Source organism: Oryx dammah, unplaced genomic scaffold (assembly GCF_014754425.2).
Source record: "Oryx dammah isolate SB20612 unplaced genomic scaffold, SCBI_Odam_1.1 HiC_scaffold_16, whole genome shotgun sequence".
Taxonomy (NCBI): domain Eukaryota; kingdom Metazoa; phylum Chordata; class Mammalia; order Artiodactyla; family Bovidae; genus Oryx; species Oryx dammah.
The window spans coordinates 56211247-56237778 of record NW_024070200.1 but is presented as its reverse complement, the minus strand read 5'-3'; the positions used below and the strand labels follow the sequence as shown (position 1 = coordinate 56237778).

The following is a 26532-nucleotide window of genomic DNA, read 5'->3' as shown; positions in this document are numbered from 1 at the left end:
CACTGAAGTCTTTATCTTTTGTAAATATCTTAACATTAGTAACTTGTAGATTTAGTTATTAATATCTTATAACATTTGGAAGGTTGCACTAATTTTTATCTTTATATAAAAAGTTAAATTTATAATAGCAAAGAAATTCACCTCACTGAATGTACATATATATGTATACATATGATATATAAATAATTATCATGTATATATATATGGGGCTTCCTGGGTGGCTCAATGGTAAAGAATGTGCCTGCAATGCAGGAAACACAGGTTTGATCCATGGATCAAGAAGATCCCCTAGAGGAGAGCACGGCAACCCACTCCAGTATTCTTGTCTGGAGAATTTCATGGACGGAGGAGCCTGGTGGGCTACAGCCCACAGGGTCGCAAGAGTCAGATGCAACTGAAGCGACTTAGTACACACACAAACACATGCTTCTATATATAGTATACATATTATATATATATGTGTGTGTGTGTGTGAGTGTGATATATTACATATAAGGGCTTCCCTAGTGGCTCAGAGTAAAGAATCTGCAATGTAGGCACTGTTATGCAGGAGACCTGGGTTTGATCCCTGGGTAGGGAAGACCCCCTGGCAGAGGAAATGGCAACTCACTCCAGTATTGTTGCCTGGGAAATCTCACAGACAGAGGAGCCTGGTGGGTTACAGTCTATGAGGTTGCAGAGTCAGACAGGATGAGCAACTAACATTGTATCTCTCTCTCTGTATATATACATTATTCCAATGTTCTGAAATACCAGGAAAGTAATGAGAATTCAATTTCTCCAAAGTTTCTTTTTATGGCCACATTATCAAAACATCAGTAACCACTAGTGAGGAACATCCTCCTAGCTTTGATCAGAGCAGAGGAGTGACAGGTATTCTCTTTTTCTAATTGCTACCTGCAAAGATACAACATTAAAATTGGCAAACCCAACTGATTGCAGAGCTGGCAAATGCATTTGTTTCTCCTCTAGGACAATAGGTCCCTGCACTCTGCAAACTGTAACCTTCACCTCCATAGGGACCACTGCCAAGATCTGGCCCCATGGACTTTTGTTTTATCAGAGTCCCTGAATTTTAGGTAAAACAAACTTGAAGCATCAGTCATCATGGTTATTTGGTATTGTTTCTAAGAAACAATTACAACAACAACAGACACAAACTATCATTTAAAAAAAAGAAGTAAGAGGGTTGGAAAGTTCCATTTTGAAATGACCATTATTCTTTGAGAAGGTCCCTGGCTATGCAGAGTAAATGCAGTTTTAAAATTATTTTTAATTAATTAATTTATTTTAATTGGATGATAATTACAATATTGTGATTTTTTTTTTGCCTTACATTGACATGCAATAACTGATTATTTTTAAATGTAGTTCTTTTTGATTTGCAGGGGTGAATACTCTGTTTCCTGAGCAACTAAAATGAAATACTCATTAATAAATAAGGCTGACTGGAAAATGCTGGGTACAAATAGTTACTTATTTCTTCAATATTCCTGGTACTGGCAATGATGCGTACCCTCTTCTGATCCATGATCAAGTGAAGCTGGCTTTTTTTTTTTTTTTACTGCATATCAAGTGAATTGGTAATAACAACAACAGTAATAAAAAGGGTGAGTTACCACTGTATGATATAATGGCTAACATCTTGGAGGTATTAATTACATCCTATTGTTTCATCACAGCAACCACAATTCACTTCTTCTTCCACAGAGAAAAGCTGCTTTAGAACTCTTTGGATTAGGTCCACTTGGTTGCCCTAAAGCAATACACCTTGGTTTGGAGCAGACTGAGTGAGTCTGTTCACCCATGAAGTGAGCCAACCTATGAAGAACATAGACTGTGAGATCTGATTCCAACCATAAAGATCTATATGGTCTAAAGGCATGTTTAGCTAATGACAAGGATCTTTGCTTCAAATCAGAAGAGTGATAATTTTCTCATAGGTAATATAGAGACAGTAAAACACCATGGCATTTAGACAAATAATATAGCAGTATTTGATTTCCAACTACTTCTTTTTGTTACTGGAATCTTCTAATATTCACCTTCATCCACTGCAAAACTATCTACTGCATATCTTGAATATAAAGAAAATGACCAAATGGTAGCATTTTCTACCAATATTCTTCTTCTGAAAAGAGGGTTTTGCCTTATAGACTGATCTTTACAAAAACTTTCATCTTCCAGGTTTCTCTCCTATTCGTTGTAACAGTGAAAATACTCTTTGGAGAATTCACATTGGCCTGAAACAACCTCCATAAATCCTAGTTTTGAGGATGGTTTATGGAAGTCACCTGATAGCAAGCATAAGATAAGGTAAGTTTTAAAAGAGTATTTCCACATATGGATGTAGCTATACACAAGTCTTTTAATGCATTGCAATTAGTTCCTGGTGATCACAAAATATAAAACTACAAAAAGATTTTCTGAAAATACTGCTTGAAGGCATATATGAGTTCTTGGGCCTTGGGATGATGTTTACTGAGCCATCAACAATCACAGATTCAAAAAGTGCCATATCGAGACACTGAGATGGAAGTAAGACACCATTTGCTCTGGAAAACTGGTAAATAATCTTACATGCGTAGAAAACTAAAATTACTTCTGATGAAGGCACAGGAAACGTCTGTTTTCATAAACTAAGTTTCAAAAGAAAGGAAAATTTCTAAATCAACCTAAGCCTATATAAGCATTTGTAAGTAAACTGATGAATATCAGAAGCCCTCATTGAAGTATTTCATCCACTAACTGAGAATTTTTATATTCATATTGGCCAAAAAAGCATTTTTAAAATGTTCTCACTGGGCATTTCCTTAACACTGTGATCATCTTGTAGAATGATTTCCACTGGCTCTTGTTTTGAAGGAGAGTGAGGAGAACTCTTTTCTAAACTTATATATTCTATAATTTTTGTAATATAAAGTGCTTCTAATTAACAATCTCTTTTCCAGAGTTTGAGCTACCCCAGCCTCAGAAGCTGAGGTTACACAGAGAGTAGACCACATTCTAAAATTATAACAACGAAAATGCACTGCTGCATTAATAGATAGCTCCATGTTGTGTGACATTCTTCATATTCATCAGTTTACTTTGTAAGTAAACTGTCATATAGGTGTTTAAACTGTTAGTACAAGGGTATAAGTCAGCAAGGAGAGGAGAGCCATTGTCTAATCAGATACTGGAATGTCTGGATTATTCTCATCTTAGTCAAGCAGAATTTATCACAGAGTATGAATTCATCACAGAATTCATCACAGGTCTGCTCTAGCCTCTGTCTATAAGTTCCAGTTCATGAAGCACCAAGAGAAATTTCATATAACACGATATCAATGGCAAAGTGGTTCCATGGCCCAGACTTTGGTTGCTGTTACAGAAATGTGCCAGCCAGTCGGACTGAGGGTCCAGGCACTACACCGTACACTCTGCCAAGGACAGGACACTATGTCCACAGTACGGCGAGAGAGAAGGACAGACGTCAGTCTGTCTTCCGAAGCCCTCTTGAAAATCTTCAGACATGTAACCAGTAAAGAAGTCATGACACAAGTCATCCACAAATATCTCTGAAAGCCAAAGGGACTAGCACATTATCTAATCACAGCATGATTACTTGCAAAGGGTAATGTGAAAAATGTAAAGTGAACCTGTCTGCACTTTTTCTTCTGTGGCTCTGCTTGAAAGAGTATGATTTCTCTGTATATGCTTCTACGGAGTAAAACATTTCGCTTTGCCATCGGATCATTTCAAGGCAGGAAATAAAAATGGAAAAAAAAAAGGATGAAAAAGATTTTTATACCTGAGAAATCTGCTGCTAAGAGATCTACCGCCTTTAAAACCTTCACTTGTAAAATGCCGACGTCCTTCATATCTTTCAGGGAATTCTGTAAGCACTGGAGGAGGAAAGGAGATCCAATGAACACAGCTTTCTGATTCACTGTTTAATGCCAAGTCCTACAGGAAGTACCTTCTAGATTTATCATCACCTTTCTCATGCAAAGCTAGAAGTTCCAAACCTCCTTATATCAGTCAACAGGGAACTTCAGCATTTGCAACAATCAGATTCAAACTGACTGAGAATTAATTAACTTCAGTTTTAAAATAAACAAATTACAAAGCACATGCAATCTACTTTTAACATAGCCCCCTGGTGATAGTACAGACATCCCACCAGGAAAATGAGTGTAAAATGACATTGATTCTCTGTTCCTTCTTCTTTTTCTATAAAGAAACTTTTAAATTACCCCAAAAGGCAACATTATTCTGACTCAGTTAGAATAAACTTTATGGGTATCAGAGAACTAAACCTGGACACTTCCTGGGTACATACTACCACCAGAAAGAGTGGGAATGGAAATAGAAGGAATTTTCTAGTCCACATGAGAGCCTATTCATTAGAGACTGCACAGCCAGTATTGCTCTGTAATCACATTTACTTTAATTTTTAGTTGGCATGTGCCTAAGCTCTAATATACCTAATGATAATTTTTAAGCATTTATAGAAATATTTAAATGTCTATCACACTACATTGCTTAGAAATTGTGCAAGAAAGAGATAAGCAGATAAATACTCTTTACCTGCCTCCTAAACACATCTGCTGAAAAAGATGTACTTTCAAACCTTTGGATACAATATTTCCATTATTCCATATTTTTAGATAACTAAAAACCTGTGATAAGTTGATCCCAGAGATTTATGGAAGGGTAGCAAGACCCCTATTATTTAGGCATTTCAGGTCAGAATCACAAAAGCTTAATAACAGTTAAGGTTTGCCTAATGTAATATGCACCCTTCCTAAGAACTTTTAGAAGCTTCTTCTTCAAATAGTATTTTCAATCTTAAAAAAAAAAAACAACTAGTATTTCAGATGGACACATTTGAAATAAAATATTTTCATAATTTTGAGGTGAAATGCCTTTGAAGATTATCTATTCTCAAAACCTAAAAAACAAATCCAGGGATCTGGAACTTGTATCTTACAATGCAATATTCTTTTCCCTCTTAAACACTGGCCAGCTGTCTAGCTCAAAAAACAAAAACAAAAACACTTCATCTTTTTATTTTGATTCTACTTTTTCAAACCTCTTTTAAATTAGTATTCCCCAAATCTTGAGGCATTATGCAAAGCAGTCATTTTGATCTTACCTAATGTCACCTTATAAATACATGAAACTCCTCATGAATTTGGAAAATTTTGTGATTTGTCCATGGGAAATTTGGGGGACTTTTGCTTTATTTTCATTTGCTAAGGTAAAGTCATCAAAGAGAATATAAAAAGTGGATTTTGTCAAAACTTCTTTAAAGTATGTCAACCTTGCATGCAGAATCTTGTGTTGTCAATAAGATGTGTGGCTAGACTTTGTAGTCCTGAAGATAAAGGACTATTCAATTAATCAATACACCTTGCACAGTGAAGGAGTCTGGAGACACTTAAGTTTATGCTGAGAATAATATTCCCATTAAATTGGGATTCATCTTTGCTTCATTTCCATGCCACTTTCTTAAAATGCACCTTTCATGTGTGTGGCAGTAAAATAAACGTATTGATTTACAAAGAAGATGGAATAAAACCAGAATGCAAATAAAGACACCAAGAAAGCAAGAGCACAAGAAATAATGACGAGGACAAACCCATTTGATTTAAAAATGCTGAATGGGCTTTTAAGAACATTGCAACTAGTTAGGCAAAAATTCACAAACAGTTCTTATTCAGGGGACTGTGGAACAAGTCTCCCATGCCTCTCTAGGGCTTTGTTTTGCTTTATAAGACACAAGTACTTTCTCACTTGATCTTTAGAGGGTCTAGAAAAGTATGCACAACATTGCAAACATTAATATTTGGTTTATAAAAAGCAATTTTTGTGAATTTATATTAAAATTTCTAAAAATAATATAAATTATTTTTTTTTTACAAAACAAAAACAGACTCACAGATTTCGAAAACAAATTTTTGGTTACCAAACAGGAAACTTAGGGGGAGGGGTAAATTAGGACTTTGGGATTAACATACGCACACTACTATATACAAACTAGATAGTCAACAAGGACCTACTGTATAGCACAGGGGACTTTACTCAATATTCCGCAATAAGCTATATAGGAGAAGAATCTGAAAAAAATGAATGTATGTACAAGTATAATTGAATAATTTTGCTGTAAACCCCAAACTAACACAACAGTGCATTAGTTTGACCAAAAAGTTCATTCAAATTTTTCCTAACATCCTAATGAAAAACCCAAACAAACGTTTCCTGGCCAACTCAATAAATGGACTATACTCCAATATAAAATAAAATTAAAAGACAAACAAAATAAAATAAAAATACCTATTCATATATACAAACCTGCTAAACAACCTTTTGCCCCCTTGAGGATTTCAGTTTTCTCCAAAGAGATCGTGCATGGTAAAATATCCAAGCACTTTCTCTGGATTTTAAATAAGAAGGTGAATTCTAAAATCTACTTTCAGCTTTTCACTAACCATTAACTTCCATGTCTGATGTCTTGTTTTGGAGAAATACCACTGAACTTTGGACGAAGATCTCTTTGGATACAGTTTTTCAATTCCCAGACTTTTTTCAGCTTAAAGGTGGAGTGGGCGTGGGGTGGGGAGGGGGCATAGCAAGGCAGAGCACTCACAAAGCGCTGGGCGATCTGCTTTCTCTCACTGGGGTCTGCCAAGGGGCACACACACAGATCTGAGACTGAGACCCCTGAACAGGGCGTGAGGGTGACCAGCATCAGAAGGGTCCCCTGGCAGCTTTCCAATGGCAGCTCCAAGCAGTTGGCTTGCTTGAGTGGAAGGGCTGAGATATCCACTTTACACCTGGAAAAGTTACCAGAAGCAGACAGAAAAGCGATTAATGCGTGGCGGCTGCGGACCCTCCAAAGCACCTGATTTTCGTTTCATCCCCCACCATGAAACCTCCCGCTGTCTGGGCACTGGCTGGTTGAGCAGTGAAGGTTGCAGGGGCTCCCCTGGCTGCTATCACTCCCTCCCGGGGCACCACACCCTCAGTAAAGGAGAGAAAGATGTCAGGAAACTCAAAGAAAAGGCAGCATGGAGAAAGTGGCAAACGAACTGAGAAGCAGCAAATCTCTGCCAGGTAAAGTCTGCAGAAAGCTGATGAGATCAAGAACAAGGAAGAAAAAAAGTTTCAGAGTTTCAGCACTATGGATGCGGGCTCAAGAAGGCTTCTTGGGGTTGTGTCTTTTTTTTTTTTTTTTAACCAGCCAAGAGAATAAGAGATGTTGGTTCAAAAAGAGGCGAAAATATAGGAGCCTGTGCAAGCGGGAGAGGGTTAATGCAGAAACCATTTTCTTCCAGATTAATGCCAACTGGCGAGATTTTATTTAAAGACATGTGTTAAGGTGTTTTCCTACTAGGCACCGTTCCGCGGGGTTTCCCCAGGTGGGTTTCTGTTAGACAAATGGAGCATGAAGCGCTGTTGATTGATCCCATTTCTGCAGCACAGCCAGAAAAGGCTGCACCCATCTGCTATAAATTGCATGTTTTCCGCCTCTTAACAGTCAATGTTCTGGTGATGCTGAAAACCTCAAACACATTGAAATACAGAAGCAAACACTGAAAGAGCGGGGGGGCGCTGAGGTGCTAAGCCATTTATTTGCTTTAACACGGAAAATCCTGGGGTTGCTTGGACCACACTTGCTTCGTTCACGTCCAGGTTGGGTGAGGTGGCAGGGCTGAGTGGAGGGAGGGCGGGCACTGTGTGGTTTGCGTTCCCATTTGCCATCTCTAGTTACTGAGTCAGATGACTGTTCCAGACTTTATTACAAACACGGACGCACCGCCTCATAATGTCAGACAATAGATTCTTACCCCACATCATTCCTGCACTTTTGTAAGTTTGCAGACAATAGCAAACACCAAACCTATCTCACTTATAAAGCAATGACAGTTTTGAGGCACATGGATACGGAAAAAGTTCCAGTTAAATAAATTTGAAAGAAAGCTTGCAATTCTTTCACAATTAAAGAGAAAAACTACTGATATTAAAAGTCTATGCCTATTTTTAGTACAGAATAAAAAATATTTTTACAGTAAGGGATATGTACCTATAAAATTAAATTTATGTGGGTATTTATTTCCAAATTACCAAAAGTGATTCCAGTTTTAAGAAGAGGTGGCAATTAGAGCTTTTACGTGTAATAAATTCATCATATGTTTCTACTGGAGACATTAAAAATATATATGCATATATATTTAAATAACTCTCTATGGTTTGAATCAAAAATTTTTCTGTAGCGGTAAGTAAGTTTACTACTGTGAACAGAGGGGTTAGTAAATTTTGTAAGCAAGTATGTGAGTGGAGAATTAATTTTGCTGGGGAAGAAATGTCAAGGGCTTTAACTACGCCATTTCTACAAAACTGCTGCTGCTGCTAAGTCGCTTCAGTTGTGTCCGACTCTGTGCAACCCCATAGATGGCAGCCCACCAGGCTCCCCCGTCCCTGGGATTAACCAGGCAAGAACACTGGAGTGGGTTGCCATTTCCTTCTCCAATGCATAAAAGTGAAAAGTGAAAGTGAAGCCGCTCAGTCATGTCCAACTGTTAGTGACCACATGGACTGCAGCCTACCAGGCTCCTCTGTCCATGGGATTTTCCAGGCAAGAGTACTGGAGTGGGGTACCATTGCCTTCTCCATCTACAAAACTAAGGACCTGAAAATTCTATATAAGTATAGCTCTGGTGTTCTTGCCTGGAGAATCCCAGGGATAGGGGAGCCTGGTGGGCTGCCGTCTATGGGGTCACACAGAGCCAGACACGACTGAAGTGACTTAGCAGCAGCAGCAGCAGGGCTGCAGTCCATGGGGTCGAGAAGAATTGGACATGACTGAGTGACTTCACTTTCACTTTTCACTCTCATGCATTGGAGAAGGAAATAGCAACCCACTCCAGTGTTCTTGCCTGGAGAATCCCAGGGATGGGGGAGCCTGGTAGACTGCCGTCTGTGGGGTCGCACAGAGTCGGACACGACTGAAGCGACTTAGCAGCAACAGCAGCAGGAGTACATCTGTTTAAGAATATTTGCTAAGCATTATTTTACAGTTATATATACTTTCATTTAATAAAGCTCTTTCTATGGAAGGATGAATGATCCAAATTTGTTTAAGACTTTTCTCTGGTGGTAACCTTAAATAGGAGAGTGTTTATTTATTTATACTCCTATTTAAAGGGACAGCTTTCTTGAACAGAGCAGTTTACTAATTTAAACAAGTGTGAATCACATCAAAATAAACATTTGGTTTTGTCTCAGAAATTACACATTTTCACAAACTTTTCAGTCATTTCTGCCCACTATGAAACTTTTGCACCTATCTCATATTTAAAGTTTATTTTGATAACAAAGAAGGAATTCCTATACAAAAAAATAGCCTTGCCTATTTTAGATATAAGAGCCACATAAACAACAGATAAGGGAATTTCAGGACAAATGTAACAGATTCTACATTCTCAGTTAATTAATGAGTGAATTCAATCAAATGCTTACTTTTCTTTTCTTAGTGACCTGAAAGAGCAAATTAAATTGATACATTGGCATCAGGTCAGTCAAAATTAAACCTTAGTCCTTTTGTACATGGATTATGACCCCTGTCTCTTAGGGTCCCTGTCCCATCATATGAATTAATCGATTCTTAAAACCCCGATGTCTTTAGTCTTAGGAATTAATGTAAAGCGACCCCCTCCCTAGTGTTAACCACCAACTCTAAGGATGACTTTCTATGAACTTTCTAGAACTGAAGTGCTCTCTCCCCATCACTTCGATCCAGCTGGCTGCCCCCTTCACTTCCACATTCTGGAACAAAGGAGGAAAGAAGGGAGTGAGGAGAATGACTCTCATACAAAACCCTTTCCTTCAGGCCTCCCATTTTTCTGTGTCAACCTCTGTCTCCAGGGCTTCAGCTCATCTTCATGTTGGAAGGAGAACCAGAACGCTCAGGAGGTTAGTCAGAAGCCGAAGAAATACTTACATTAACCCCAAGCTAGGAACTGGTTACTGTATGACCAGCAAAAGCAGAGGAAGAAAAGAAAAAAATAAGGACTTTTCTTCCAGAATTTCAGAACACTTTTACCATAACACTCAATTGAATCTTCTGAAGAGAGATGAGTAACATGTGAACAAAATGACCTTCTTCAGGTGCAAGTAAATAAAATCTTTAAGATATAATCATTCTGAAATACATTCACCAAAGACAAGTTTAATACAAAAACCTTAAAAGGAGACTCTGGGCTGCTTCATTCATTTTCTACAGGGTATCACATTCTACGCCGAGAAAATACTAAATAACCTGGCCAGCGCTTGACTTTTTCTCGCCGCTCATGAAGCACTAGCCAATCTGCTGTTCTTTCCCAAGACTCTCTGTTTCTGTTTAGTAACCGGTTGCTGGTGAAGTGCAGAGCTGGCCCCTGAGGATGCCTAGAAGAACGGATCCAGCCCAGATTCCTCAGCAACACAAAACACCCCCTCCTCCCTCCCTCCTGCTTGCTCATTCTTATAAACACTACTCACTCACTCATCAATTCTAGAATTTCGCAGGTATTGTCATATATTCTCTTTTCTCTTTTGTATCCTCTAAATTCCTTCCCAAACTCTTCCCAAATGGCAGCCTTGTATGAGGCTTGATGAAAAAGCTTACTACTCTAGATGCAAATTTTATTTGAAAAATAAACTCAGTTTTTGGATATGCGGTTTAAAAGGCTCTCATAATTAGTGTTCCAATTATCATTAAAAACCACACCAACATTAATAAATGATGGGGCATGAAGATCATTTTTTCTATGAAGGACCAGAGAGTAAACAGTTTTAGTTTGGGGCTACATGATCTCTGCTGCTGCTGCTCAACTCTGCCCTTGTAGGAAGAAAGCAGTAATAGACAATGTACACAAATGAACAGTGCTCTTTTCCAATAAAACTTTACTCAAAATCAAGCAGCCTTGTGGACTTGACCCACCCTCGTTAGGTGACCCCTGATCTAAAGAAATGCTAATCATTCAACTGTGATGAGTGACAGCAGGGGAAGTATTTAAAAATTTCCCCAGGTTAGTAGATGACAGTACAGACATATTGATAAAGGTATCAGAGATACAACCTACGAACAATTTAAAAGAAAAAATACCTGTTAACTCACCATAGCCCAAGAGACTCAGGCCAACATATCCAAAGATGTGTTTGTTAACAAAAACCGATGAAGCAATACAGCTTATGAAACTGTACTGAAAGAGACAATGTGGAAAACACGTGTGCAGGGCATCCGTGCAAAACACTTGAGTAACGAGCATTAGCCAATCAGGTCTGCTCTCAGGGTGTCTCATGCGCGGCTCCACCGGCAGGGGGAGTGACCACGTATGGACCATAATTCAACAGGTGCTACACACCGGCCCTTAGGGGACCAGGAACCCATCATTCTGAAGTCAGGTCGTAGAGCATTCAGTCCACCAGAGGTCCACTGTGGCAACAAGTGGTGAACAGAAAGGAGCGGGGCACTGGTGTGTCTGTGTCTAGCCACGTCGAGCCGTGGTTCACGGGCAGGAGATGGAATCCGACGGCTTTGTGACCTCACTCCTTTCTGCTCTAGTCTGATCGCGTGCCGTCACCACTCCGCACTTTTTTCAAGATTCTCAGACGTTTCTCCCTCCTCGCTAAGTCTCTGCCCATGTGGTCCCATCTTCCTGAAACGTTCTTCCTCCAGTCTGGTCTTGCTAACCATCACCCATGTTACAGGTCTCAGCTGAGACACTCTTCCTCCAGAAAGCTGCCCACAACCTAGTGCCTGAGGACACAATCCACGCATGAACCCCCAGCTTTTGGTAGGATGTCTGATACACAACATGCTCAGTGTTTGTTGAGTAAAATGAACAAACAAACAAAATGAATCCTAGTGGCAAACACTCCAAATTATAAAGTCAGTGTTTCTTTTTTGTTAACCAACAGAATATCTTGTAGGGTCTATTTCCTCCTCTACATAAAAAAGAAAGGGAAAGAAATATATGTACTGGATGCCTCCCAGATTCAAATGTCTGCATTTCTATTCACCTGGAGAAAACAAGGACTAAGTCACTTTTTTTTTCCCCCTCAGTAAGCTTTTTTTTTTCCTCTGCATATATTAAAGCCAGCATCTCTAGCCCACAGGCAGTTAATGTGCTGATTTAGCATTGTTTCTGACCTCCTGTTCCTGTCTTTCTCCATTAATCCCACCGCATTTTAATGTTTTAATTCAACACATAATTTTTACCATATCAGTCAGCCAAACCTGCTAAGTTCCACTTGCCATGATAGCTTTTAACCTCTTATTCATTACCATAATTCTATGTTTTATATTATAGACTGGTCAGCTTTTAACTTAAATGCAAGGGGGCAGAAAAGAGTCCTAGAGTTTTAAAAGCTGTAAATCTCAGAGGCTAAGAATGGGGGTGAACAGGAAGCAAATGGTGACTGGGTCAAGCCTCTCTGTGAAAGCAGATCAGCGACGTGGGGTGCGATCTGTCCAAAGAAATACCCTGATTCTCCTGCACGTCGGAGTCACCGGTAAATGGGCAGCACATCAGAACCACTTTCTAAGGCACCACGTAGGACTCAGGATTGGCTCTGTGGCAGCCCAGTTAAAATAAGCTTGTGCAATCTCATTCTTAACTTTTCCAAACTAAGTCTGCGTGCATCCGTGCATGCATGCTCAGTTCTGTCCGACTCTTTGCAACCCCATGGACTGTAGCCCACCAGGCTCCTCTGTCCACGTAATTTTCCAGGCAAGAATACTGGAGTGGGTTGCCATTTCCTCCTCCAGGGCATCTTCCTGATTCAGGGATTGAACTCGCATCTCTTGCATCTCCTACATTCGCAGACACATTCCTTACCACTGGCGCCACCTTGGAAGCTAGAATATTCTATAACAAATTAATCACCAGAATCACAGGGAAATATACTTTAAGAAACTGGTATGATTATGTTGAAATGGTACAGGTTGCCGAGAAGATTAATCTATATTTCTACTCTTGCCATCTTGTTTAAAAGTTGGAGCAGGTTATATTTACCTTTATTTCGTACTCCTCCTAAAAATCCACTGTTTCTGGACCATTGATGGACTCAAAAAACTGTGTTTTTTTGTTTTTTGTTTTTTTCTGGCCCATGAATAGTAGACATCCTGGATTGGGAGGTGGGGTGTTGGTTTGCCCAAGCACCTTTATCTCACCAGCCCTGACCTCCTCAGGAGCTACCTGTGGCTCAGCAGAAGCTCACAAGTGGACCATAACGACATAAGGAATTTCAGAAAGTTTGCATGACTCAGGAGAGCCTGGAGGAGGCTGGCTGCCACGGTGGTTGGGGAGGCGGGACAAGCCTCAACTATCACCAAGCTAGCAACCACCAATGCTAACACAAAGGCCAGTTATGATCATAACTGACCCCTGCCCTGGTCTACCACCATCCACAGCTACAAAACCAGGCTAATCAACACTGTTCAGTTCTTGAGTCAATAAATATCCTTCCCATCACATCCTGGAAGATAGTCACTGCTCACTTCCACCAAAAAACACACACACACAAAATCTTTATTCTGTTTTGAATAAACAAAACTGAGCTGAATTTTACCCAGTCATATCTCAAATACTTAAAGAGCACAATTTAGTTGTGGGGATCTGTAGTTATTATCCAGAAGAAAAAAAAATCTCAAAATTAACAGGAGTAATAATAGCAACCAACAATAGACATGGTTGCCAGTTGCCATGATGATCTGAAGTTGGCTGAAGACCCTGTTACACAGATAGAAAAACCACAAGGCCACTGCCCAAGGTCTCGTAGCTTGCAAGTGTTGTGGTTACCAGACAGCCCAGGAAACACAACTCAAAGTGTTCCGTCCCTCCTCTCATGATGCCTGCCAGGGGAAGCTTCAGTGGGGTAACAGTTTCTCAGAGAGGCCGTGCAGAACTTTAAACTTCTAGCAACATGGTATCATCCAAAGACAAATTATGAGACAGGTATGAGAACATTCAACATCGCCAAAGACCCTCCTGACACAAAGAGGTATTGCCCAACAGTTGAGGGGATAAAATAACTGATCCTTAAGAATGACAACAAAGAACAGGAAAACAAAGAGTGAACACTTTTATGTAAAAAGGAACAGTAAGTAACAGGTCTGTGATAGCCATATGCCAACACAATCTCTCCTTTCACTATGACAAGCAGTGGTGTATTTTAGGGGAAGTTTCACCCCACCTGGAAGTTCACTCTGGGTAACGCTGTGTAGTCAAAGCCCAAGAGACACTTTTGTTATCTTCTGTACCTCAGGAGAGGAAAAAGGAAAAGGATACCCAAAAAAATTCCTTTAAAGTCCATGAAGAGGAAGGGCAGAATGACCACTGGGGCAGGTAGACGTCTAAGTTACAAACAGGAAATAGCTCAAATAATAAATGAAGACCCAAATGACAAAACATGGCATAAGAGGGACATCTCCAATTATTTTCTGTGTCTGTAAAGAAACTTAACACTCATTTGAAAAAGCATTTCCTACTATGTGAAGGAAACATGACGGCACAATGACACACGAAATGAAAGGCCATTATTCTCTGCACCTACTAAAATAACACACGGGCCATCCATCACCGGGGCTCAAATGCCATCATTCAGATAGCGCTGTGGGACACAGAGTTCTCTGCACTTGGGCACTGACGTGACTTATCCGTACTCCGCTGGCTAGCACAACGTGTCTGATCCTTCTGCCGCGGGTGCTGGCAGCACACGGCGGTGTCACAGCAGTGACCAGGATGGGAGGCACTGAGAACACGCATGTGTCTAAGTTATCCTGTGGAAACGGAGGAGCGGGGAGGCTGGGAAAGCATCTGACAGAGAAAAATCTGTGCATTCTGGACCACAGGAAGACCTTTCTCCTGAGCAGGAGAGTGACGGGACCTAGTTTGGTGCCCAAAACCACAAATCTGGCCCTGCAGATCTCCAGGGAAGCATGGCTACTTCCTACCAGAGCAGCAGAGAACTGGGGTTGAACAGGCTGCACAAAGCAATGGAACCAGGACCATGACACGTGAATGGCAGGAAGAGTGCCCCGTCTCAACTGGAGGCAGCCCAGCCTTCCTAGCCAGTGTTTACACGGGTGGATGAAGTGTGTAGGGGTGTGTGTGTGTTCCACACGATAACTGGGCAACAGTGCTGCCATCAGGTGGGGGAGAGCTCGGATTATTAAGTACCCTGGGACAAACCAGACCGTTCTGTCGACAGAATGCCTTTGCAGACAAGCATGGGAGGAATATGCCATGGTCTCCAAACTTCCTCTTGTCTGTCTCAGGATAAGTTCCTGATACGGGATGGGATGAAAGTGCAAGTCGCTCAGTCGTGTCCGACTCTTTGCGACCCCATGGTCAATACAGTCCATGGAATTCTCCAGGCCAGAATACTGCAGTGGGTAGCCTTTCCCTTCTGCAGGGGACCTTCCCAACCCAGGAATCGAACCAAGGTCTCCTGCATTGCAGGTGGATTCTTTACCAGCTGAGTCACAAGAGAAGCCCGTGAATACTAGGATGGGATAACAGCAGCAGAAAGAACTGATGTTTCATGCAACTGCCTCTGCTAAGCATTCTACACAGAAAAAAAGCACTGCATTGAGTTTTGGGTTAGCTGGGGCGCAGCCTATTTTGGCTCCTAAATTCCTTGCTGATAGAAAAACATAACATCTTTGGACCTCTGGACTTCCTCATCTGTAAAATGAAGGGGTTCTACTGGATGAAGAGCTTTCAATCTTTCATTTTCAGCAGTAAAACTCTTGCCTGGAACAGAACCCCACCGCAGAGCACAGGTAGAAATGGAAATGCTGTGGTTTCAGAAGAAACTTGATTATCCTGAAGGCTGGCCCCAACACATCTCCCTGAATCCAGGGCTCCAGAGAACTTGGTTTGAAAAAGACCACAAAGAGATGTTGAGAGCCCTTTAAATGCTTTATTCTAAATTTAGGATGGATGGACAAACTGGATGCATATTGGCTGGACAAAACTCAGTAGTTTGGAAGAAAAAACTTGGGTCTTTGAAAACAGATAATCCTGAGTCTCGCATTCACTACTCTGCTAAGATTCTCAGCACTCCATTCCCTCATCGATAAAATAAGGATAATATTGTGAACGTGCAGGCTTCCCAGAAAGATCAGAGATGTATGCTTCCACCAGCATCTCCTTCATGCTTAAACTGGGGCAGCCACGATGCAGGCAGAATTGCATTTAACTATAGTCTTATTATAATAATATATGGAAACCATTAATACTTTCAATATTTCTCATTATATACAAGTGAGCACCTCAATTAAGTTGGGAAGGTCCAAAGTATACAAATAAAACTGATCTGGCCTCAACAGATTTCATTATGATTTGCCAAAATTCATAGAGGACAATGGAAAGTTTCCATCAATTTGGGACATCTAGCTTCATGGTGTTACTGAATTATTTGGTATTTTCACTAAATACCAAAACCAAACTCATAGAGTGCATTGGAAACTGATACCAACATTTCCCAAAGAGTCTGAGATGGGACATTATCTTTCTTTAGAAAATTCCTGACACATAACGATTTTCTTCTGTTGTAATCAATACTAAACAGCATATACCAATTAATAAATGAAAAAGTCTTTCCTGGGTTAAGGTCCAACTAACTTATGGCTCCTTGGGGTGGGTATATGGGGTTTTACTCTAAGCTCAACCAGATAAAGACAATGCTATAGACCAGCCTCATGAAGACACGTCTCCCACCATTTAGAAAGCAGAAGAGACTCACGTGCCCAAACGTTCCTCGTGCTTTTTGCTGTCCTTTCCCCATACTTCAATGTCCAAAATGCCCATCCTGTCAGAGAAGTAGTGAAAGTCAAACTGTTCCCGCCACTGCGGATTTGCACTCTTACACAGTGTCTAGAAAACATGCAGTTATAATATTTATTTTCTTAAAATGGTATTCATCGCTATAGCAGCTACACATTCATTTCATTTCTAAACAGCAGGAAAGCAATCATAATGATGGTTATGATCACTCTTACACAGTTAAAATTTTCCTTTTTGGAAATGAAAGGCATGTTGAGGTTTTAAGAATTGGCAAAACATCATACTCTTTTAGCTGACCCCAGATTCATTCATTTATCCACCAAATTAGAAACAGCACTGTTATCCCCAAGGAAACAATAAATGTTATAGATATACAAAATATATATTTTTGATACATGGATAATATTTATTACACATATATAATAATGACTATTGAGCTGCACTCTCTATATAATATTATATCTCAATAGACATTTTATGGCTGTTCTCTCTTACAAAAGATACTCCTAATTGGTTAATCAAATGGAAATAACATTTTTATTGGCACATCCATTTCAGCGCTGGCTTAAGAACTATATAAATTAACAATTTGGGATCTTAATTAACATCTGTCAGATGCATTACACGAGAAACCCATAACTTGTATGTGACTGCCTATTTCTAAATTCAAGTTTCCTGAATCCAGTCACTGGAGTCAGAGGAAGACTAGGAAATTCCACTGCAGCCAAACCTAAAAATGAACATGCGTGGTTGGAAAACTCCACAAGTGTTCCCATGTTCTCCAAGAGTTATTTCAAACTGCTTATGTGTTTGATTCATTGGCAAGACTTTCATTTCTGTTTCATTTACACAGAGATTCAATTTGTGAAGAAAAAGTGAGCAAAAATGCGGGCCACTAAATGCCAGGAACTCAGAGCCAATGATGAAATCCTGGGACCAAGTTTGCTCGCATGGGAAAAAATGAACTGCTTAGACCTCGACTGCAGCCAACATCATATAACATCATCTATGCTGTTTTTCATCATCGTTGAGTTTAAATATATCAGATCGCAGAATTTAGAAACTATGCAGAAAAAAAGCCCATTTGATCACAACTTAAGCGCAATATTCCCCAAGGGGGAATGCAGCAGATACTGGACTCTTTCTACACTTCACCTTAGTTTAAAAGGGTAAGTGCGCTTCGTGATGAATAATTTCTCTATAAATCCTTACTCTGATGCTGGCTGGTTAAAGGAATCTTAATGGAGAGCTGTGCTTATCCTGGATACACTCATTGTGAGGTACAGCCTAAAACTGCCTGCTTAAAATTATCATCTGTACATTTTGGCCATAACTTTGCTGCAATTTTTTGCATTTCTCATAATCAACAATTCTGCAACATGAGCTTTGGTTCTCTACTGCTTGCGCTGGAGTAAATGACCTTTAATATTTGATTCTGCACTGAAAATTGTGCAGGAGAGACAACCTCCTGCCCCGCTAAGTCATTCTGTAACTAGTCTGCTTCAGGTAAGTCCGCTACCCTGGAAAGCCCCAGCTGCAAATACCCTCGGGCCTATTTTCAAAGTCTTCCACTCTGATGTTTTTCTTCCTATGTGGCTTTTGGCAAGTGACTTAACTTTCAAGTACCCTAGTTCCCTCAATCCATAAAACATAGGAAATATTCCTGTCTGACAGTTATGTAAAACTAATTAATTACCATGGTTTGGAGACTAGGGTTTTTGAAATAAAAACCACACCGAATTACTGAGATTAAAAATTAAATGGAATTTGGATCAGTGGAATAAGATGATTGATTTTTAAAGACAGCTAAAAAAAAAAAAAGCTATTACTTTTGTTCAAAACAAATCACTTTTAATACTTTTAGATAGCTTAAAAAAAAATCAGAGCAAGAAAACAGCAGTATTAGATGTCTATTTTTGGTGTTCATACCAACAAGTTAGAGAAATCCAGGAGTGTATACTTTTGAAAATATGTTTAGTTAAACTCAAGCATTTTAATTCAATTATAACATATTACACTATTTTATTTTTGTAGGATTTTTGGAAACACTTAGTAATCCTTTTCAGCACAATCTCTAAAACACAGTTGTTCATTTTCAAAATGAAAATAAGCCATGCATTCAAATCTATTGTTTAATAAACTTTCTCTAGCTCCACCGACTATATTAAAATAAATGACACTAAGCAATCAAATGCCCATATTAACAGACAGCATCTGTACATTTATTTTGTTTTCTGGGGTGCTCCTAATCAACACAGGAGATTTAAAAATAAATTTTGTTCTTGCAAAGTTTAGAGGGGGAAAACATACATTTTTTCCCATTGTTTTCATCTTAAAGACATTGTTCTCCTTAAGGAATTGACAGAACTTACCTTACTTTTATACCTCTGATCTCCCAGTTTTAACTGGACAAACATCTCTGCCATGCTTCCGCCTGAGACATTCCTTCCTTCCAACAAAGTTATACTTATAATCCCATTCCAGAGTTGGTTCTTTTTCAAGGACTCTGAGAGCCGGAGGTTGCGTATCAAAGAGGACTAAAGCAAGGAAATAAAGATGACATATAAACTTGCTGATAATTCTTGAGTGTGACTTTGGTGATCAGAGGGGGTGGTCCAGCTTTCAGAATTCATGAGAAATAGCACTCCCTGCCTAGTGAATGTGTTAATATTCTTCACTGGTTCTGCAAACCTGCAACCACAGCTACGTGACTTCCTTCTCAAGCACTGGACTTGGAGCCTTCAGTGAAGGATGGATTCAAACAACACTGTACCTGGCACCAGCCTCCCACCCACACGTGCTCTTTGGTAGAATCTTCCAAATGGGCCTTTGGCTACTCCGATAGTAGGAAGGGAAGAGAGGCATTCTGGGAAACAGAGATATAAGAACCAGGCACTCTCTGCAGGGAAACAAACTACCTCTGGGTATTTCGAAATTACGGCTTTGAATTTATCCTTCACACTTGAATCCGTCTGCACCTCCCTTTATTTCTTGTTGTGCTCACTCACTAAGTCATGTCCAACTCTTTTGCTAGCCCATGGGCTTCTTTGTCCATGAGATTTCCCAGGCAAGAATGCTGGAGTGGGTTGCCATTTCCTCCTCCAGGGAATCTTCCCGACCCAGGGATCGAACCTGAGTCTCCTGTATCTCCTGCACTGCAGGCAGACTCTTTACTGCTGAGCCTTATCCCTTAGGGGACAACAAAAAAGCCTAATAGTACTGCAACATTCACAGGTCCAGAGACAGCCTATAATAGGCTTGCCAGCCAAATGAGCTTTGTAGATCTGGTGGGAGGGGAAGGTTGGATAAAGAACACAGACCAGGGCATGGGACCCAGTAAGTGTTACCTTATTTTTTTTTTTCCTTTTCTACATCGCACACAGCTTAAATAGAATATAGAAAAAGGCAAATATCCCCTAGAATTAAAATATGAAGAGGACAAGCACAGTTTATTTTTAATGTCCATTATGTAAATCTTCAAACACACACACAAACAGACCAGCACAACAAACCTCCATGTGTTTATTCACCACATTTTGTCATCTTACTACATGTTTCCCTGCTTCCCTAATATTTTCTCTGGCTGAAATATCTGAAAGCAAAATACTTATCTGTTTTTACATAAGCACCATGCCATGATTACACTCAACACAAGTAACGTCTATTCCTTTAACATTGTTAAATACCCTGAAGGTCTCGACAGTGTCTTTTTATGGTGAGTTTGTTTGAGTGAGAATCCCTGACCCGATCCGCAGGCTGTGTTTGGTTGGCAGAGTTCATTCACATTCTCCACTCAGTAAGTGAGATGGCACGAGGGTAGACGGCTTAATTTGAGGGAGAAATAAATGGGCTGAAGAACGGAGATGGTGTCGAGCATCACAGCAGAGCAATGAATTTCTAACACTATATATTCATTCCTGTCATCTGCTCACTATATCTTTGAGATCATTTAGGCATCAATTTGCTTGGACACCGGTTACTCACAATTTATCACAACGAACGGTATGTCAGTGCTGGGTTAATTACATGCCAGCTTACCTCATCCAACACACGTCACTCCACCCCTCTTAATAAATGACGCAGTGATGCCAAGCGTTTGGGTCATTTTACGATTTCCTTAAACAAAAATGTTTTACGGAAATGTATACTCCCAATTTCATATCTGTGTTGCTTTTCTCTGGAAACTGGAATTCACACACACAAACACACACACACACACACACACACACACACACACACACAGAGGTTTGAAGGTGCAGATACAGAACAGGAAAGGGAGACGGGAAAATAATTCGTTTAAAAAAGAAAAAAACCCTCCCCTCTTGAAAACAGGAGCAATTATTTCTCTAACTTCTATCAGAAGTTGGGTTATACAAAGAAGACATTTAATCCTGACAATCTATGAAATAAGGTTAAGTAACTTTGTATTTGTTAAAGCAATGCATACCATCAGAATGTATAGACAGGTACATATAGAAATACATATGAAGATGTGTTTACACTCTATGTGTGTGCATACAGATACTTTTAAAACATTCTCTAGCTTACTAAGCACACAGGCTGAAAACTTCCATCTTTAAAAAGAAAATGAGAATTTGATTCATACATCCTGCTGCACTTTCTTTTTTTATGATTTTTCTTCTTAAAGTTTGACTTGCCAACCAATAAGCTGAAGCATGACCTGTCCCAGGGCCATGCTTCAAAGTTCCGACAGATATATTCCTCCCTAAACACTGCAACTATTTCAAAATCCTTTTTATAAAGAAGGGAGTAATGTCCACAAGGGATCAAAGGGCATCCTACAGTCTGGCAATTGCCTAAGAAAAATGGCAGTGTTTCCATGAAATATGCCCTAAAATAATTTTGTGGCTTGGTATGTCCTAATTTCAAATTGGATGTTTATCTTGGAAAGGCTTCTATCTAACTTGTCCATAAAACAGCCCCACTTAGCTCTATGAGCTCTGTGAAAATGGAATCCAAAGCTGGTTATTAACGGGGCCCAGAGATAGGTTCCATATGGCGGAACAGCATGGGAGGGCAAGGCAAAGGCCTACACCAGGCCCGTCTTGGCTGGAGCTCCTGATCAATCCAGGGACACTCGTTGCATTACACTCTAACATCTGGATTATTGCTTGTAATGTCCCTGGGAAATATCCACTTTCCATCAAAGCCTTTATCTATCTCAGTCGGACTTTGAACATTTTAGCATTTAACGCAGTCATGTTTGATGTGATAGACTTGCTCTTCGCCGTCCAAGATTTTTTTTTTCCCTTGCTAAAGGCGGGGTAGGAAAAGAGAAGTATTTATTGCACAGTTCACAGATAGAAAAGGACACAGGACCTTTATTCTATGTATTTCTAAATATTTCTGCAAAGCCCGCTACAAGGTTATGTCCAAAAAAGAAGATTCATCTGCAAGTGATGCAGTCTAGGATGTGAGCATGAGCTTTAAACATGTTTCTTAATCACTTTCGCATTTCTCTTCCACCCTTGAGACTTGTGATGAGGTTTAAGAGGCAGGGTCTGGGGTGGGGGGATGGCACCTGGGCCATCCCGTCTGTGCTCGGATGCAGAGCTGGGTTCTCCCAAACTTTTGCATTCCTCAAACACCCCCATTCTCCCCACCATAAATAGACTCCTCTGCACTCACTCTGTTAGCTCAATAGCTCAAGTTTTCATGTCTGTGCCCAAGCCCTGTAAGTGAAATTTGTCATCTTAATGCAGCCTGGAATGTGAAAGGAGAGAAGGAAATGACCCATCAAAGGGAGAAGCCCACCCCACCTAAGCTGAAACAAACACCGGGAGATACAGCAAAGCTTCTGGGTCCTGACCCTAATTTCTCAGCAGACATAATGGATAAAATACAGCCCAGCAGGGTTTTGCTATTTTTCTCCTTCCTCCCAGAGGATCAGAACATTTTACTATTTCTATGTGGATTCATTCATCGGCTCTCCTCCACGGCCCCCAGCCCTGCCAAATCTACTCCCAGAAAGAGTGACTCTTTCCTGAAACGTGCAACTTAGTTATAACTAAGGGAAAACAAGTTGGGATATTTAACTTAGAAACATACTAACTTTCGTAAAAAATGAAACAGATTCCAAAACATTCATTTACTCCCCGGTCATGAAAATTTCACAGGAAGGGAAAGAAGAAAGGGAGAAAGATGGAAGGTACAGGCTGTGGGGCTTTTCTGCTCACTTCCAGTATGTGGAGAATTCTCATGAGTTTCTGATCTAGGAATAGACTCTCAGAACAGCGGATGGGACTTTCCTGGTGGTCCAGTGGTTAAGAATGCACCTGTCAATGCAGGGGACGGGGGTTCCATCCCTGGTCTGGAGAGATGCCACACGCTGTGGGGCAACTAAGCCCGCGTGCCACAGCTACTGAAGACTGCTCACCCTCAAGCCAGGCTTCACGAGAAGAGGAGCCAGTGCGATGTGAAAGCCGGGCACCTCGGCTGGTCATCGCAGCTGGAGAAAGCCCATGCAGAGCAATGACAACCAAGCAGAGCCCAAAAGAAAAAAAGCAGTGAAGAGATTTGCCTTCCAGGGACATTAAAAAAAAAAAAGGATTACAGCCTGGGAAACATACATTATTGCAGGATTCTGGCCAAGCAGCAGGCTGTGAAGATGGCAAAGTGGATTCCAGGACAACTTACTCATCCTAGGGTTTCTTCTGTACATCCTAGGGTTACAGAGGAAACCCTAGGATGATGGACATAACAGCTTGATGTATCTGTCCATCCCAAGCCAGGAAGAACAGCAGAAAAGTCAGGTATAAAGAAGGATCCTGACAGGGAGGCACAGAGTCCAGGAGCAGGGGAAACACCTATAGTCATCAGAAGCAATGGGATAGTTAGTGACTGCTGTTATTTACTCATTAAGTCATGTGCGACTCTTTGCAATCCAATGGACTGTAGCCCACCAGCCTCCTCTGTCCATGGGATTTTCCAGGCAAGAATACTGGAGTGGGTAGCCATTTCTTTCTCTAGTGATACCACCATTCATAATTAACTATGCCAAACAATACCACTGGGTAACAATTCAAAGCATTCCCTTGGGTGGCAAAAAATACCAAAACATTTTTAAAAAGTAAAATTAGGGGCACTGAAAAAATGTTTTTACAAGGTTTTCCCAGTAGGCCTACCTTAGTGGCACCAATTACTGTACGGGTACTTTTTAGATCATCTCAGTGATGGAAATTTAAAAATACGTGTTCCCATGTTGCCAATACATCTTATACGTGTTCCCATGTTGCCAATACATCTTATTCTGATTCTCATTAATTATCTTTCCTGAGTCATTGTGAGGAAGTAGAGAGTCAATGGAGACAAGTGCATAAACAAAATGAACTAACTTTGACAGCAAATTGAAGAGTAAAGCAAGATTCCGACTATATTGTCAATGCTTAGAAAAACGAAGGGAGAAGACGCACTCTGTAAAAGCTTTCCATGAAATATTCCTTTCAAGCTTTTTCAACATGTAAAACTACTGCTCATTGTCAACAGTTTTTATAGCATGACATGAGAAGATCCATATACTCATGCAACAGGCTTCCAGAAAGCTCCTACTTGGCAGTTCCTTGTATCATCTGAAGAGAACCCTGGAGGCATAAATTCTTCTAGAACAACACACAAATTTTTGCATAAGATATAAAGCAAGCCTTTTAAATTTCCCACAGAGGCATGGACATGGGAGATGAAACATATTTATAGATGAAAACTATATCATAGTTCCAAGGATATGAATAATCTGTGTGTGCAAAGATATTAAAGGATTACTTTATTTTTTAATTAAGAGGGACTATCCTCACTTGTTGTTTGAACTTAAAAATTAGATTATGAGAAGATTTTTAATTGATAAAGTCTATAAATACCCAATGACCCTCAGGGTTCTGGACTGAGGAGGAAAAAAATGAAGGCCATGTGAGTAAAGAAGATTTCCCTTTTCACCCTGACCTCCAGGAAACTCAAAATTAAGTGGCTGGTTCATCTGCAATAATAATCATCAACTAGTATTTCTTTTTTAAAAAATTTTATATTGGAATATAGCCAGTTAGCAATGTTGTGACAGTTTCAGGTGGACAGCAAAGGGACTCAGTTATACATATACATGTATCCATTCTCCCCAAAACTCCCATCCCATCCAAGCTGCCACATAAGAGTGAGCAGAGTTCCCTGTGCTCTGGAGTAGGCCTTTGTTGTTTCTTGATTTGCAGGCCTTAACTCCTGTAGTCTGTATTTCTATGGCTCTCCTTCACTTAAAATAGGTTAAGGACACCCCTAAGCAGGACTGGGACTAGGGTGAGGTGAGAGAGGCATTCAGGATGAAACATTTAAGGAGGTGCTCATGCTCAGGCTTCTGTGAGGGCAGGGCTGGTCCCAGAGCCCCAGTGCCTACTCGCGTTTTACCCCAGGCACCTCGCCTGCCTCACTCTAACCCTAGGAATCTAACATCCAGCAGTGCTCCCTGCAGTTCTACAAGCCCTGCCCCTCTGACATCCCTGGCTTCACCTCCTATCTTCCCAGCATCCCACGCCACCCCCTGGTCCACAACAGTGGTTCTCAAACATAAATATGCTTCCAGGTCACCCGGAAGGCTCACTAATAGGTGGCTGGGTCCCGTTTCCAGAGTTTCTGATCTGAGAGCCCTGAGATGGAGGTCCAGAAATATCTGCATTCAAATGATTTCTGCTGATGCTCCTGGTTGAGAGAGTTCAACTTTGGAATGAACACAGAGAGTCTGGAGAGCTTGCCACACACATTATTTTGTGAGTGTCATGTCTCAATGAACTTCTTCCTCCTCACTTGGTAACATTCACTCCTGTCTCCTTTCACTCAGTTCTCCAGCCTACGACCCACCCCACCCACCTACAAGGTCAAGATAAGGGTCTAGTTTCTGAATACCCCACCTCTCTACTCAGCTCTCCTAATCAGATCAGTTCAATTCAGTTCAGGTGCTCAGTCTTGGCGATCCTATTGACTGCAGCATGCCAGGCTTCCCTGTCCATCACCAACTCCCAGAGCTTGCTCAAACTCATGTCCATCAAGTCAGTGATGCCATCTCATCCTCTGTCATCCCCTTCTCTTCCTGCGTTTAATTCTGCCAGCATCAGGGTCTTTTCCAACGAGTCAGTTCTTCACATCAGGTGGCCAAAGTATTGGAGTTTCAGCTTCAGCATCAGTCCTTCCAATGAATATTCAGGACTGATCTCCTTTAGGATGGACTGGCTGGATCCCCTTGCAGTCCCAAGGGACTCTCAAGAGTCTTCTCCAACACCACCGTAGAAGAGCATCAATTCTTTGGCACTCTGCTTTTTTTATGGTCCAACTCTCGCATCCATACATGACTACTGGAAAAACCATAGCCTTGACTAGATGGATCTTTGTTGGCAAAGTAATGTCTTTGTTTTTTAATATGCTGTCTAGGTTGGTCATAGCTTTTCTTCCAAGGAGCAAGCGTCTTTTAATTTCATGGCTGCAGTCACCATCTGCAGTGATTTGGGGGCTTAAGAGAATAAAGTCTGTCACTGTTTCCACTGCCCCATTTCTCCGAATACCGCATCAGTTATGATGTCCAAGTCTTACTCATCTCTGAAGTCTCAGGACGGCATTCCCGCCAATATAGTGTGTGCTCAGTGAGAGGGTTTTGGACAAAAGTGATTCTAATGTCACTGAGATGACAGATTTGTGAAAAGTGGCTCTATTCTTC

General features: G+C 40.6%; 1 protein-coding gene across 3 annotated transcripts in view; it reads right to left on the bottom strand.

Annotated features, from left to right (window-relative positions):
- MCTP2 (multiple C2 and transmembrane domain containing 2) overlaps window positions 1-26532 on the bottom strand; it is a 205245-nt gene that overhangs the window by 118331 nt on the left and 60382 nt on the right. For 2 of the 3 annotated variants that reach the window (XM_040256994.1, XM_040256993.1), the window contains exons 8-11: window positions 19196-19360; window positions 16783-16913; window positions 6635-6821; window positions 3794-3887 (exon numbers count right to left, since the gene is read on the bottom strand). In XM_040256994.1, coding sequence (XP_040112928.1) covers window positions 3794-3887; window positions 6635-6821; window positions 16783-16913; window positions 19196-19360 — 577 coding nt within the window. Of the gene's footprint in view, window positions 1-3793; window positions 3888-6634; window positions 6822-16782; window positions 16914-19195; window positions 19792-26532 lie in introns of those variants that run through there. The other variant, XM_040256995.1, reaches the window with a different exon arrangement.